This window comes from Diaphorina citri, unplaced genomic scaffold (assembly GCF_000475195.1).
Source record: "Diaphorina citri unplaced genomic scaffold, Diaci psyllid genome assembly version 1.1 scaffold964, whole genome shotgun sequence".
NCBI classification, from domain to species: domain Eukaryota; kingdom Metazoa; phylum Arthropoda; class Insecta; order Hemiptera; family Psyllidae; genus Diaphorina; species Diaphorina citri.
The window spans coordinates 52,774-68,916 of record NW_007378395.1 but is presented as its reverse complement, the minus strand read 5'-3'; the positions used below and the strand labels follow the sequence as shown (position 1 = coordinate 68,916).

Sequence of the window (16,143 nt, the reverse complement as noted above, 5' to 3'; positions counted from 1 at the left end):
GAATAGGATATACCTTGTTTATCATCCTGCTCGAATGAAACTAAAAAGTCCCTTTACCCCTTAATGGTCTCTCTAGCCAAGGGATTCACTTTCCCTTACTTTGGTAGATAAATGGAACCTCTTCTGATGACTGGGGCGAAGTAATTTTTCGTGAAATTGGGCCCAAAATTTTGAAAGTTTTTTGCTTCTTCGCGTTCCTTTATAAAGCTATATCAATAATATAATTTGTTTCTTATCTCTTATGAGTTTATCCAAGAACCCCGATTCAAAACACGGTTTATTATTGAGTGTTTGTTGGTCGTTCAGGATTTCCAATATTGTTGAGACTTTTGATTTTGTACAAATTGATGTGGAAGATTATGAGATTGTTGTACTTTTATATTTGTAGTTTTTTCTTAGTTTTCTAAACATAAGTTAAAATGTTTATTTTCTTATTTTATTCACTTATTTAGAGTTTATACTTGTTAGCTGTATAGACATATAGGCATTAGATTTATCGATTTTTATCTTAACGTAAAAACAATACCTATGTTATAAAATATTTTAATAGGTACCATTATTCATTATTTAGATCGGAAAAAGGTCTGTGAAAGATCCTAGCATGGTACTAATCAAAACAGACTATCTCTAGAACACCAAAGAAAAATTGAAAATTATCGGAGGTAGTCTTTTTCTTGTTTGGAGATTTTTAAAGTTTCATCAACTTTAGCATACCTTTTTCTTTTAAGGACTTTTGTTAAATATCTATTTTTCCCTACAAGCAGGGATTTGTAAATTGTATTTTGTGTTGTTTCAAAATTATCAAGATCAAAACAAAAAAATCAGGTACTCTTTCGGGATTTTTTGTTAATTTGAACTATGATTTGATGTGATTTTATTTGCTGCGAATGTGCAATCAGTTTTATGATTGACTGTTCGTGTTGTGATATGGAGAGAGATAAAATCTTGAGTGTGTTAACACACACTAAAAATTAAAATATAAATTATATTAATTAAAAATTTATATGTAATTGCCTATGCCTACCTTCCTACCTACTAGAAACTCAGATACGATTTTGACAGAATTTTCGAACTATTTATGTTACATGGTCTGAGGCTAATTTAGAAACCTGCCAGTTGCCTACTCATCAAAAAAATATTATCTCTCTCCATAGGGAAAGAAAGAAAGATCTGTAAAACTATAAAACAGAATTTAAAATTGTAAACTAATAGGTATATACTTACAGTTCGTACCTACGAGTAAAAAATGAAAAGAGAATAACTTACCAAAGATTTCGTAATATCCCTACTAAAGATACCTATTGACAGTAGGTAGGCCACTATCTTCATTCGATATTTGAGTAGATCTCTAAAGAGTTTAGTAGTTTGTAACATGATAAATTTTACATCCAGTAGTTAGGCTAAAACAAAAATAAAACAATAAATAAAAATGGAAAAGTGAAAAATGAATCAATACCAGACCATGGGTGTGAAAAGCAACATCTGGAAAACTGATGGCATTTTCATTTTATTTTCTTCAATTGCTTTCACAGGATGACAAAATTACAATGGGCACAATCTTAGTTATAAAGTACGTCTACATATACTATGTTGATGAAATCGAGGACATCGACCAAAAACTCCATATATCCGTTCATCCTATATCAAATGATTTGACATCACATCGTTATAATGTGTATCGTAACATCTAAAGGTGTATCCAAACATAGTTGACCGGTCGTAGCGTCGATCGACGAGGTGAATCTATTTTGTCGAGGCAGTGTGGACTGTTCAATCGCTATGTCAATTGACGCGACGGCCGGTCGACTACGTGTGGACACACCTTGAGGGTTTTAGTGATTGGAGTCTGATTCAGAGACAAGATATTATCCACCTACACACATTTGACACATTCATCACAGCCTGAGTGGGACCGAGATAACCAGCAGTTTTTATGAGGCTACGGATTTGTAGATTCGTGTAAGCTTAACCCATCCTTTGGGGCAACTGCCTCTACACCTAAACCTTAATAGATAGGGGTTTTTGTGTATGAAATTAAGCAAGGCTACGGATACTAACCACACGCAACGTTGCTTAACTTCCATGATCCATTGATCTCATTGTGAACTAATGCATGTAACGTACTATCGCCGTTGGCTCTCCTAGCTTCTTTATCTCGGCAGCAAATGGTCGATTTGTTTCAACACCCGCACAGCCGTATCCAAATCCCTATAAGCCACCAGTCCATTCTTATTACACCTGTCTTGATATCTGTCATAGGTCAGTCTCCTAGGCTCCCCATTATCTGAAGAGGTTCCTCCACTATCTCCTCTTACATCCTCACCCTCATTCCCTGAAGAGGTTCCTCCATGTCCTCTTAAGTCCTCACCCTCACTCTCTGGAAGACTCCCTCCTCTATCTCCTCTTAAGTCCTCACTCTCTGGAAGACTCCCTCGACACTCGACAATGCTGCCCCCTAGCGTCATCGACTCCAGTATAGCTTGACACGCCAGGGTGTCCCAAACGTACGTACTCGGTTTGGAGCACAGGTAGACGTCGCACTTGTTTAGAATGACGGAGAGTATCTTGTATCCTGCTCCGGGCAGGGGAAGAACCTCATAGCCGTTGTCCAGGAGACAGTCCCGGATGCGAGTGTTCTCGCTGGAGCTGACCGCGATTATCTGAAAGGAGGGAAACACTTCTTATTTAATGACAAATTCTCCTAGGCTCCCCATTATCTGAAGAGGTTCCTCCACTATCTCCTCTTACATCCTCACCCTCATTCCCTGAAGAGGTTCCTCCATGTCCTCTTAAGTCCTCACCCTCACTCTCTGGAAGACTCCCTCCTCTATCTCCTCTTGAATCCTCACCCTCACTCCCTTCACAGTTCCCTCGACACTCGACAATGCTGCCCCCTAGCGTCATCGACTCCAGTATAGCTTGACACGCCAGGGTGTCCCAAACGTACGTACTCGGTTTGGAGCACAGGTAGACGTCGCACTTGTTTAGAATGACGGAAAGTATCTTGTATCCTGCTCCGGGTAGGGGTAGAACCTCGTACCCGTTGTCCAGGAGACAGTCCCGGATCTGACTGTTCTCGCTGGAGCTAACCGCGATTATCTGAAAGGAGGGAAACACTTATTTAATGACGTATAGCTTGACACGCCAGGGTGTCCCAAACGTACGTACTCGGTTTGGAGCACAGGTAGACGTCGCACTTGTTTAGAATGACGGAGAGGATCTTGTATCCTGCTCCGGGCAGGGGTAGAACCTCATACCCGTTGTCCAGGAGACAGTCCCGGATACGACTGTTCTCGCTGGAGCTGACCGCGATTATCTGAAAGGAGGGAAACATTTATTTAATGACAAATAAAACAGCTGCCGCCTATGACTGGCCAGTGAGAAATCGATTTTTTTTTTAAGAGGTTTGATAGAGGGATCGGTAACTATGGTCTTATCGTCCCGAAATCGAAGAGAGAAGAAAGACAGGATAGGAGAAAGCCAGCCATTCCGAGAACGAACATTATCCCATCAGGATAAAATCCGCCCCGGCAGGAATCGAACCCGCGGCCTAGCGCTTACAAGGCAGACGCACTACCAACTAAGCTAACTAGGCTGGTGAGAAATCGAAATGGATACCCAATGACTGTATCTATCAGGGGAGATAAAATTCCCCATTCTATGCACTGAAGTTAATTTCCAATGCCTCTCCTGACCGGGGGTGAGTGACTAGACTCTCTTCAACTAGACTGAGGACCTCGCTTTGTTCCAGAATGTCCATTATTGTATTCCCTTAAGTCAGAGACAAAGCTATGTTTTGCCCTTTACTTAGACTGGAGGAAAAGTCATATGTTACCTCTGAGCATAATCAGAGACCTGGCCCGAACAGTCTTCAAGCATAATCATATCTCGGATAAATCAACAACAGGCGCCGCACCCCAAGAAACGTTAGACCAAAAATATAGCAATATTAAAGCTCAAAATTTATTTATTTATACAGCAGGTAACAAATTATAGACCCTGGGTCAGGATGCTGATAACTAATAATATTCCACCTTCCAGTAGGACCACCAAGGTTATGGCTGACAGACACCGAAGCGAATACAATAGTCCGTCCCTTATACCTTTTTATTACTATTGTAATAATAAAGGGAGGACGGACTAAAAACTGACCATCGAAATTTTGACCCGATTACATTACTTTCCTTCCTATAGGATAAGGAAAGTAAAAATGCAAGTATCTTGGAAGTATACGTACCTCAGGCTCAGTTCCTTACGGATCCACTACTCATCTGTTGCACCAAAAGAAATTACAAAACTAACTAAAATAGGAACGTATAAATAAGTTAGTGACACCCCTAAAGGGGATTTAGCTAATAAAAAGTAAAAAATGGAACAAAATAAAATTAAGCTCGATTTTTCAGCTCATACTCTGCAGCCAAACCTTTCGCATCAGCAACAGAGGAAAAACTGACGAAAAATACCAGTGAAAACATACAAATCCGTCCCTAGAGATAGAGCATATACATAGGTAGTATTTATGTATTACATACCTAAGATGGGCTAGGAATTGATTGTCAATGACCGCGTAGCATGAGGCGAAGACATTGTTGACTACGATGGTTCCGGATGTCGTCAGAGGTGCGTAGACGCCTGTCTGGATGACGTTCTCTAGCCGCGTTACGCGTTCTACATACGCCTTGCCAATGTGATTTTATTTGCTGCGAATGTGCAATCAGTTTTATGATTGACTGTTCGTGTTGTGATATGGAGAGAGATAAAATCTTGAGTGTGATAAAACACACTAAAAATTAAAATATAAATTATATTAATAAAAATACATATGTAATTGCCTACCTACTAGAAACTCAGTTACGATTTTGACAGAATTTTCAAACTATTTATGTTACATGGTCTGAGGCTAATTTAGAAACCTGCCAGCTGCCTACTCACCAAAAAAACATTATCTCTCTCCATAGGGAAAGAAAGAAAGATCTGTAAAATTATAAAACAGAATTTAAAATTGTAAACTAATAGGTACTTACAGTTCGTACCTACGAGTAAAAAATGAAAAAAGAGTAACTTACCAAAGATTTCGTGAAATCCCTACTAAAGATACCTATTGTCAGTAGGTAGGCCACTATCTTCATTCGATATTTGAGTAGATCTCTAAAGAGTTTAGTAGTTTGTAACATGGTAAATTTTACATCCACAGTAGTTAGGTTAAAACAAAAATAAAAACAATAAAAATGGAAAAGTGAAAAATGAATCAATACCAGACCATGGGTGTGAAAAGCAACATCTGGAAAACTGATGGCGTTTTCATTTTATTTTCTTCAATTGCTTTCACAGGATGGCAAAATTAACAATGGGCACAATCTTAGTTATAAAGTACGTCTACATATATACTATGTTGATGAAATCGAGGACATCGACCAAAAACTCCATATATCCGTTCATCCTATCAAATGATTTGACATATCACATCGTTATAATGTGTATCGTAACATCTAAAGGTGTATCCAAACATAGTTGACCGCTCGTAGCGTCGATCGACGAGGTGAATCTATTTTGTCGAGGCAGTGTGGACTGTTCAATCGCTATGTTAATCGACCCGACGGCCGGTCGACTACGTGTGGACACACCTTGAGGGTTTTAGTGATTGGAGTCTGATTCAGAGACAACATATCCACCGACACACATTTGACACATTCATCACAGCTTGAGTGAAGCCGATATAACCAGCAGTTTTTATGAGGCTACGGATTTGTAGATTCGTGTAAGCTTAACCCATCCTTTGGGGCAACTGCCTCTACACCTAAGCCTTAATAGATAGGGGTTTTTGTGTATGAAATTAAGCAAGGCTACGGATACTAACCACACACAACGTTGCTTAACTTCAGTGATCCATTGATCTCATTTTGAACTACTGCATGTAACGTACTATCGCCGTTGGCTCTCCTAGCTTCTTTATCTCGGTAGCAAATGGTCGATTTGTTTCAACACCCGCACAGCCGTATCTAAATCCCTATAAGCGACCAGTCCATTCCTGTTACACCTGTCTTCATATCTGTCATAGGTCAGTCTCCTAGGCTCCCCATTATCTGAAGAGGTTCCTCCACTATCTCCTCTTACATCCTCACCCTCATTCCCTGAAGAGGTTCCTCCATGTTCTCTTAAGTCCTCACCCTCACTCTCTGGATATCAAAGAAAATTCAGAAGAAAAAACTATGAGCACTGTACAAAAGTCAAAATCCATTTTTTTAAAAAATCAAGGACTTTTTTATTTTAAACATAATAGGGGGCAGGGAAAATCTAATGGAATTTTCTAAACATGGGTAATGGTTATGGATACTATTTTACAAAAGGCAATAAAAACTATTATAAAAGACTATTTAGTTATCTGTAAGAATACATTTTTGTACAGTATTAAATATAATATCTTTTAAAATGCCTATTTACTAAATTCGATAAAATTGAATAAACATGAAGCAAATTTTAAAATAATTGAATAAGTAAAACAATTAAATGTTTTCTAAACGAAAATTTCTCTGTGATTTTTTTTCTTTTTTTTTTAAATAAAGCTATTAGCAAGGGAAAAATTCAGCAAACTCTGAACAAGAACAAATTAATTTTTCAACTTTCTGAGTGAAAATTTTAAAATAAATTAATGGAAAGTTTAAAAAAAGCAATGTTTTTTAAGAATTATTTTGCTTGTTTCAATAGAAAAGTATAAAAAAATATGGCACATTGTCTACTTATAAAATAAGAAGGGGCAATTTTATATTCCAAATTGAAACTGGACTGGTTTTCATGGATTGATATCACCTAATATGAGATTCAAGGGTTTCATTATTTTAGATTCGATTTGTACGGGTTGTCTTTTTATTGTTTGGCATTTTATGCTTTACCTAGACACAATTTGTAAACGAAACTGTTGCTAAGAAAATAGTTATTTGACATTATTTAATCTTTCTTATTTTTTTCTGAAGATTTCAGCCCAGAAATATATCACCTAATATGAGATTCAAGGGTTTCATTATTTTAGATTCGATTTGTACGGGTTGTCTTTTTATTGTTTGGCATTTTATGCTTTACATAGACACAATTTGTAAACGAAACTGTTGCTAAGAAAATGGTTAATTGTCATTATTTAATCTTTCTTATTTTTTTTCCGAAGATTTCAGCCCAGAACTACGAAAGTGGGTGAGAAATGATTCGTTAGGTACCCTTCGAAATAATGCAAATTTCGAATCTACTCTATACCTAAATCGGTCTTCTGTGCTGGAATCTTCTGTGCTATAGAACTGATAGGTACTTCTACAGGCGATATCACATTAAAAGAGGAGAAATGAGTAAAGCCGTAGTTTTCTTTCGCAATTTTCCCCTTCTTGAGCTCGTTTCTCCTTTTTTGCTGTGATATCGCCTGTAGATGAGGGGAAATTCCGAAATTAAAATGCAACTCTTACAAAGTGACTTGTTCTATTATATCGGGAATGAGAACCATTTCTATTGACAATATTGACATCGACAAGTGGGAACAGACCTTTACCTTGGTGGTAAAATGCTGTTTGACATTACCTTGGTGGTAAGTTGCTGTTTGACAACCTCTTGTATAAGCACATCCGCCAACGTTTTGAAGTCAGCAGCGAACCTCTGATTCTTCTCCTCCTCGCTCTTCTCCTGAGTCAGCAATCGAAGCAAATGTTCATCTTGTCGACATATGCGGGCTATGTTCGCTGCTTTCTCTGACACGATTAGGATTTCCTTCAGCAGATTGGGCTCCATGTCTGAAAGATAAAATTCGAGTCAGCCTTGTTAAGTCGCGAGTTCGATTCCCGCCCGCAGCGAACTATAGGTATCCTCTGGTTCGTTCTTGGAGCGGCTGGATTTCATATCCTTCATCTCTCTTTGATTTCGGGACAGAAGTCTTGTACTTCTGTTGTCTCACGCTCACGCCGCCTTACAGACCGAGGAATGTGTATGGCGGAAAAAGTTTCAGACCTACATAGGTCTCTCAGACGGTCTGACAGGCCAAAGTCTCAAGCTTTTTCCGCCGCACACGTTTGAGCTTGAATGGCGGGCATTACATTTCAACCTGAATGAGGTTTAGCTAATCGCCGAAGAGAGGGTAAAACTCTTGTAAGTGAAAAGCTCAAGTTTTACAGTGACGGCAAACCCCATTAAAAAATAATGTAAGTATCTTACCAAAAGTTTCGTGTTGAAAGTGGGTGAGAAATGATTCGTTAGGTACCCTTCGAAATAATGCAAATTTCGAATCTACTCTATACCTAAATCGGTCTTCTGTGCTATAGAACTGAACTGATAGATACTTCTACAGGCGATATCACACCAAAAGAGGAGGAATGCGTAAAGCCGTAGTTTCCTTTCGCAATTTCCCCCTTCTTGAGCTCGTTTCTCCTCTTTTGCTGTGATATCGCCTGTAGAAGAGGGGAAATTCCAAAATTATACTGCAAGTAACTTGTTATATTTTATATCGGGAATGAGAACCATTTCTATTGACAATATTGACATCGACAAGTGGGAACAGGCCTTTACCTTGGTGGTAAAATGCTGTTTAACAATACCTTGGTGGTAAGTTGCTGTTTGACAACCTCTTGTATAAGCACATCCGCCAACGTTTTGAAGTCAGCAGCGAACCGTTGGTTCTTCTCCTCCTCGCTCTTCTCCTGAGTCAGCAATTGAAGCAAATGTTCATCTTGTCGACATATGCGGGCTATGTTCGCTGCTTTCTCTGACACGATTAGGATTTCCTTCAGCAGATTGGGCTCCATGTCTGAAAGATAAAATTCGAGTCAGCCTTGTTAAGTCGAGAGTTCGATTCCCGCCCGCAGCGAACTATAGGTATCCTATGGTTCGTTCTTGGAGCGGCTGAATTTCTCATAACATATCCTTCATCTCTCTTCGATTTCGGGACAGAAGTCTTGTACTTCTGTTGTCTCACGCTCAAACCGCCTTACAGACCGAGGAATGTGTATGGCGGAAAAAGCTTCAGACTACATAGGTCTCTCAAACGGTCTGACAGGCCAAAGTCTCAAGCTTTTTCCGCCGCACATGTTTGAGCTTGAATGGCGGGCATTACATTTCAACCTGAATGAGGTTTAGCTAATCCCCGAAGAGAGGGTAAAACTCTTGTAAGTGAAAAGCTCAAGTTTTACAGTGACGACAAACCCCATTAAAAAATGTAAGTTCTTCCAAAAATCGTGTTGCATCCTGTCACCATTTGAAAGCTAATACCAAATTGGATTTCAGAATAATAATCCAAAACACCATTTTTACTTTCCTTATCCTATAGGAAGGAAAGTAATGTAATCGGTTCAAAATATCGATGGTCATTAGGCTCTATAGGGACCTCAAAACGTGTTTTGGCACTAAAAACTGACCATCGAAAATTGGACCCGATTACATTACTTTCCTTCCTATAGGATAAGGAAAGTAAAAATGTAAGTATCTTGGAAGTATACGTACCTCAGGCTCAGTTCCTTACAGATCCACTAACCACTCATCTGTTGCACCAAAAGGATTTACAAAACTAACTAAAATAGGAACGTATAAATAAGTTGGTGACACCCCTAAAGGGGATATTTAGCTAATAAAAAGTAAAAAATAGAACAAAATAAAATTAAGCTCGATTTTTCAGCTCATACTCTGCAGCCAAACCTCTCGCATCAGCAACAGAGTAAAAACTGACGAAAAATACCAGTGAAAACATAAAAGTCCGTCCCTAGAGATAGAGTACCTATATACATAGTAGGTATTTATGTATTACATACTTACTTATAGCATAGGGAGGCAAGGCTGAAAGCCTGAAAGTGAAATATGCTAGAAATGAAGGCGGGTGGAGATACCTAGGGAGCTGAAGAGAGAGAGAGAGAGAGCGAGAGAGAGAGGAAATCAGCTGTTATGGCGAAATATCGATTCTTTGAAAGAGAGAGACCATTACCTCCCCCAACTGAAGATGAGAGGTGCAGTAGGTGAATATGTACCTATACCGTGTCTTATGGGAGCGGAAGAGAGAGAGAGAGAGAGAGAGAGAGAGAGAGAGAGAGAGAGAGAGGAAATCAGCTGTTCTGGCGAAATATCGATTCCTTGAAATAGAGAGACCATTACCTCCCCCAACTGAAGATGAGAGGTGCAGTAGGTGAATATGTACCTACCTATATACTGTATGGATACAGCTGTTGTGTGAAATCGAATTTTTATCTGTGAATGTGTGAATCTATCAATTACCTAATGAACGAATGAAAAGTGAGATTCAAGTTACTCAGAAGTCAGCCTAGTTAGCTTGGAATGTGTGAATCTATCAATTACCTAATGAACGAATGAAAAGTGAGATTCAAGTTACTCAGAAGTCAGCCTAGTTAGCTTGGGTGGTAGTGGTAGCGCACCTGCCTTGTAAGCGCTAGGTCGCGGGTTCGATTCCCGCCCGGGGAGAACTTTATCCTAAACAGATAAAGATTTTTCTCGGAAAAGCTTCCGGGTCGATAAGACCTTGGCAGTGTTACAATTTTATATATTCCCACTATCAAACCTCTTGGACAAAATCTACTTGGGTACCTATTACTTGTCTGATTCTGATATCTAATAGGTAGTTACTTATTCAGAATGTGATTGTCTTGGGCACCTATCCATGTCCTCTCCAACTTGAACGTTGCTTAACTTTGGGGTTCTATGAATCTACGAACTTTGGAGTACGCACCTAGCACGTACAGATTACTCCATAGGTCCATAGCTCTTTACGAATTAGTATAAAACGCCGTACTATAGTTCAAGCTATGCAACACGATTGTCATATCGTTTGAAGGAGAAAGAATTGGTGTAGCCTTCGGAATCTTCTATGTGTTTGAAGCAGACAAGTGAAGTCTTCTAATACAGGTCAGATGTTTGTTGTGTATGTCTATGTTTATAGCTTTGTGTTTGGATACGGTTCAGATCTCATTTTGTGATAGAATCACTTCTTCCCCTCTTCTTCAAGTCATTTTTTGTACGAAAACGTATGAAAATAGTACAAAAATGATTGAACTTGAAGAAAGAAATTATTTGTTTAAAGTTTAAATCCCTTGAAAGTTCGAGACTTTTGAGAGAGAGAGATAGGGTTCGATTCCCGCCCGGGGAGAACTTTATCCTAAACAGATAAAGATTTTTCTCGGAAAAGCTTCCGGGTCGATAAGACCTTGGCAGTGATGTTACAATTTTATTTATTCCCACTATCAAACCTCTTGGACAAAATCTACTTAGGTAGGTACCTAATGTATTACTTGTCTGATTCTGATATCTAATAGGTAGGTACTTATTCAGAATGTGATGGTCTTGAGCACCTATCCATGTTCTCTCCAACTTGAACGTTGCTTAACTTTGGGGTTCTATGAATCTACGAACTTTGGAATACGCACCTAGCACGTACAGATTACTCCATAGGTCCATAGCTCTTTACGAATTACTATAAAACGCCGTACTATAGTTCAAGCTATGCAACACGCTTGTCATATTTTTTTAACCTCAACATTTTTACCCGCGAAAACGTCTTTTTTGAAATCCAGTTTTTCTTTTGTTTACAAAATTTTTGCAAAGAAATTTTTTTGAATTTTTGAGAGTTTTTCAGTTTTCCAGAGCAAAAACGTTTTATTTCAACAGTTTCCTTTTGTAATAAAATAACGGTTATTCCCAGAAAACGTGCAACAGCAAAACAGTTCAGACAACTGTGGAAAAGAAGGTGATTGAAAAAAAACCTGCCAGATTTCAACCAACCTCACAAACTTTCCAGCAGAATCTATATTCTGGACTTCTGAGACAGTTCATTCAAGTTTCCACTCTCTATTTGAATTGACTGTTTCTTTCCTGTGTTTTTGGTGTTTTTAACCATCAAGATGAAGGGCTTGCTTCAGTTGTGTGAGAAATACTACAAGACCAAAGATTTGTATGAAGTTCTGAACGTTGATAAGACAGCAACTCCTGAACAAAGTAAATTGATAAACTGATGATTTTTTTTTTAAAGAGGCTTGCTAGAGGAAATTATAACCTGTAACTGCTAAGGTCTTATCATCCTAAAATCAAAGAGAGAAGGAAGACAGGATATGAGAAAGCCAGCTGTTCCGAGATTACCAAGAATGAACCTTATCCATTTAGGATAAAATCCACCCTGGGAAGTAATCAAACCTGTTACAACTACTCTCCGAGCTAACTAGGCCTGCAAATTGATTGACTTATATTCTATGGAAACACATCATAGGAAGATAATGGACCTAATGAACCATCAAAGTTTTTGTTTTCAAAAATAAACTTTAGTTGAGTACCAAGGTCTGTAATCACACCCATCTTTCCCTATTTTGCTCTTTTGACATAGTTTTACTTTACTCACCCTGGGAAGTAATCAAACCTGTTACAACTACTCTCCGAGCTAACTAGGCCTGCAAATTGATTGACTTATATTCTATGGAAACACAACATAGGAAGATAATGGACCTAATTTAGGAACCACCAAAGTTTTTGTTTTCAAAAATTAACTTTAGTTGAGTACCAAGGTCTGTAATCACACCCATCTTTCCCTATTTTGCTCTTTTGACATACCTAGTTTTACTTTACCTGAGAGATCTGTTGTTTTCATTTCAGTACGCAAGGCTTTCTACAAACTCTCCCTGGTTGTACATCCCGATAGAGTTACAGAAGAGGACAAAGAAGTTGCCACCGAGAAGTTCAAATAAGGAACAATGCGCGTAAAAGTATCTGATAGTGCTTACCAATTGGGTCGATCCACACCCCATACTCCTCCTGTACAGATATGTAGGGTAACTGCTCCAACTCACTGCCACTCAATGGTACACTCGGTTCCGAATACACAGCTTGTATCAGACATTCTGCAGCCGACTGGTCTCCGTTTAGAATCTGCACGAGGGCGGATTTCAAGTCAGCGGGATCAGCGACTTGGACAACGATGGATTCACCGGTGGTGTTGGTGAATACGTTGGATTCTTCACCGTGAATGTTGCCTTGGAGAGATGGGAACTGGGGGAGAGGAGAAAGTGGGTGAAGTTCAAAATCCTTGGCCTGGTCCATTCAATCCTCAGTGATGTTGAAAAGAGGAAGGTGTATGATCAAACAGGTTAGTATTTATTTCCCTTCTTACACTGGTAATGCTGCCACTGGTCGCTGCTTGAAGGTACTGAATTGTCCTCACGAGGCTGAGTGCACCCGAACTCCAAGCACAGAGCCGATAAAAACATTGGGCCCATTAGAAATTGAACACAGGCCTCCTGCATGCAAGTCTAGTGTGCCTTTTTACACTGGTAATGCTGCCACTGGTCGCTACTTGAAGGTACTGAATTGTCCTCACAAGGCTGAGTGCACCCGAATTCCAAGCACAGAGCCGAAAAAAAAAAAAAACATATATTGGGCCCATTAGAAATTGAACACAGGCCTCCTGCATGCAAGTCTAGTGTGATACCCACTCAGCCAAGGAGGCTACTCCCCGGTTATTCAAAGTATTCCATTCTCTTCATGAACATTAGCATTAAAAAAAGAGAGTGAGAAAAAATCTAATGTTTGCTTGTAGGTACCTACTGGGCTTTGTTTCACCACTGTAAGGAATAGTAAAAGTGTGAGTATGGATTGCTGAAAAAAAAAACCTATACTATTAGTTAACATAGGTAGGGTACATTTCTTTTCCTACACATTTGTGATCTTCAGTGGTGAACAGGGCATATTTTCATTTTAAAATTAGAGATTTAGCTAAGTTAAAGTGTTTGAAATATTTTGATATAAGCATAAAATCATATCATCTTTTGATACCAGGCACTCTTGAGGATGAAGATGATGAAGCCATATTCAAATCGGACATTGATTGGACCATGTATTGGAAATCTCTCTACAAAGATGTCACCGAAGAAGATATTATCAACTATGAAACCAAATACAAAGGTGAGTTTCAGCTGCCACAACCTCCTTTAGAAATGATTTTGTTCCCACTGTAAACTTCCTTTAGAATCACTGTTAACCTCCTTTAGAACCAGTTTTATTTCTACCATAGGAAATTCGAAATTACTCTTGTCAGCCTTGTTAGCTTGGAGAGCATGCCTGCCTTGTAAGTCATAGGGTTTGAGTCACACTTGGAGGGATTTTATCCTAAACAGATAAGGTTTGTTCTTTTAACAGCTGGCTGTCTTCTATCCTGTCTCTTTACTTTTGGACAATAAGACCTCAGCAGATACAGTTCCCCCTATCAAATCCATTTATTGAGGTGAGGTGAGGTGAGGTGATGTGAGGTAAGGTAAGTACTTACCTATAGGTAGAAAATGACATTTGTGACAAGCATTGATGTACACTTCACACATAGCCTTGTTGCTTAGAGTGTAAATAAATTTAAGTAAGTACACTCAACACAATTAAAATTTTATTTCAGGTTCTGCAGAAGAGATCAATGACTTCAAACGAGCATACGTACAAGGGGAGGGTGATATGGATTTGATATTCGAGTTGGTACCATTCACACATCCATCGGAAGAAGATCGGTATAGACAAATCATACAGGATCTGATTGATAAGGAAGAAGTGCCGGCGTTTGATAAGTTCCTCAATGAAGCCAAGTCCAAGAGAAATCGCCGAAAGGTAAGGTAAGTTTTCTAAAAAAAAAAAAAAAATAATAATAATAATAATCATAATAAACTGGACTCGTGTACAGTGTTACTAAATCCGTAGTACATCATCGTATCTTCCTTTAGAAACACCTTTACAAATCTCCAGGAAATAACCGGATTTATTTGTGCCACACAGTAGAAGTAACGAAAGACGTCTTCTGATTGGTTTTATTTTCATTTCACTATTCACTTCTGTGAAAGACCTTCTGTGTGGTCTATTCTAGAGGGGTCAGCTCTACAAGAAAATCCGAAAAAACACTTTACTTCATAGTCGCCCTAGTTAGCTTGGAGGGTAGCGTGTCTGCCCTGTAAGCGCTAGGCCGCGGAATTCCCGCCCAGGGTGGATCTTATCCTAAACAGATAAGGTTGATTGTTGGAATGGATGGTTTTCTCCTATCCTGTCTTCTTTCTTCGCTTTCGGGGCGATAGACCTTAGCAGTTACAGTTCCTTCTATCAAACTTCTTGAAAAAAAAAAATCTTCAGGATAGAAAAAAAACGGCCTTTTCTTAGATTTTATTATGGTCGTTTTTCTTTCCGATTTGTATATGACCCTTTGTATCATAAATTGATGGCGTAATCGGACCTCAAAAACCAAGGTCAACAGTTACCCCATTGGACTATGAATTTAAACCCTACCCTGTCTCATGATTCTATCTTTCTCGATTTCCCTTTCCTCCACAGTTCGAAAAAGAAGAGAAACTATTCGAGAAGGAGAAAGCGAAAGACGAGAGGCGCAAGAAGAGTGGGGTGCGCAATTCAGGAGCAGACTCGAGTATGGATCTGATTGCGGCCATACAGAGCAAGAATGCAAACCGGGAGAGCATGTTCAATGGACTGATTGCGAACCTGGAGGCCAAGTATGGAGGTGAGAGTGGGAAGAAGGAGACACGGAGGCAGTCGGGAAGGAAGAAATAGATGTTTGAAGCATTGAAGCAGCATGTTTGAAGCAATTGAAGCAGCACGTTTGAAGCAATTGAAGCAGTATATTTGAAAAAGAAAGAATTTGTGTAGCCTGTGAAATATGACTGCAAGTCCCGAAGTTTGCAGCAATTTGAAGCAGCGTGTTGTTTGAAGGAGAAAGAATTGGTGTAGCCTTCGGAATCTTCTATGTGTTTGAAGCAGACAAGTGAAGTCTTCTAATACAGGTCAGATGTATGTTGTGTATGTCTATGTTTATAGCTTTGTGTTTGGATACGGTTCAGATCTCATTTTGTGGTATAATCACTTCTTCCCCTCTTCTTCAAGTCATTTTTTGTACGAAAACGTATGAAATTAGTAGTTACAAAAATGATTGAACTTGAAGAAAGAAATTATTTGTTTAATGCAGGGCCCAAATTGTATTGTCTTTTTGCATGTTGAATTGTTGATTCTACTCCCTATGTTCATTTGTATTGTTTCTTTGTTTTCCTTGTTTCTTTTTTCATTCCTCTCTCTCTCTCTCTCTCTCTCTCTCTCTCTCTCTCTCTCTCTCTCTCTCTCTCTCTCTCTCTCTTCCTCTCTCTCTTCCTCTCT

At 38.9% G+C, this 16,143-nt stretch overlaps 2 protein-coding genes and 1 long non-coding RNA gene across 3 annotated transcripts; 1 reads left to right on the top strand and 2 right to left on the bottom strand.

Annotated features, from left to right (window-relative positions):
* Window positions 1-184: 184 nt before the first annotated feature.
* Window positions 185-8,197, bottom strand: LOC113469124 (inositol polyphosphate 1-phosphatase). Its single transcript, XM_026826588.1, has 6 exons — window positions 8,188-8,197; window positions 7,561-7,769; window positions 5,986-6,174; window positions 3,146-3,316; window positions 2,832-3,099; window positions 185-2,398 (listed from the first exon to the last, which is right to left on the bottom strand). The coding sequence occupies exons 2-6, from the start codon at window positions 7,765-7,767 to the stop codon at window positions 2,151-2,153; spliced, it is 1,083 nt and encodes a 360-aa protein (XP_026682389.1). The 5' UTR covers window positions 7,768-7,769; window positions 8,188-8,197; the 3' UTR covers window positions 185-2,150.
* LOC113469126 lies at window positions 6,557-7,171 on the bottom strand. Its single transcript, XR_003392642.1, has 2 exons — window positions 6,995-7,171; window positions 6,557-6,807 (listed from the first exon to the last, which is right to left on the bottom strand). It is a non-coding gene; the product is annotated as an uncharacterized LOC113469126 (long non-coding RNA).
* Window positions 8,198-11,576: 3,379 nt separating the features above from the next.
* Window positions 11,577-14,613, top strand: LOC103513374 (dnaJ homolog subfamily C member 9). The gene is made up of 5 exons (XM_026826590.1): window positions 11,577-11,961; window positions 12,610-12,697; window positions 13,035-13,099; window positions 13,789-13,914; window positions 14,396-14,613. Exons 1-5 carry the CDS (start codon window positions 11,868-11,870, stop codon window positions 14,608-14,610), a joined length of 588 nt encoding a protein of 195 aa, XP_026682391.1. The 5' UTR covers window positions 11,577-11,867; the 3' UTR covers window positions 14,611-14,613.
* Window positions 14,614-16,143: the final 1,530 nt, after the last annotated feature.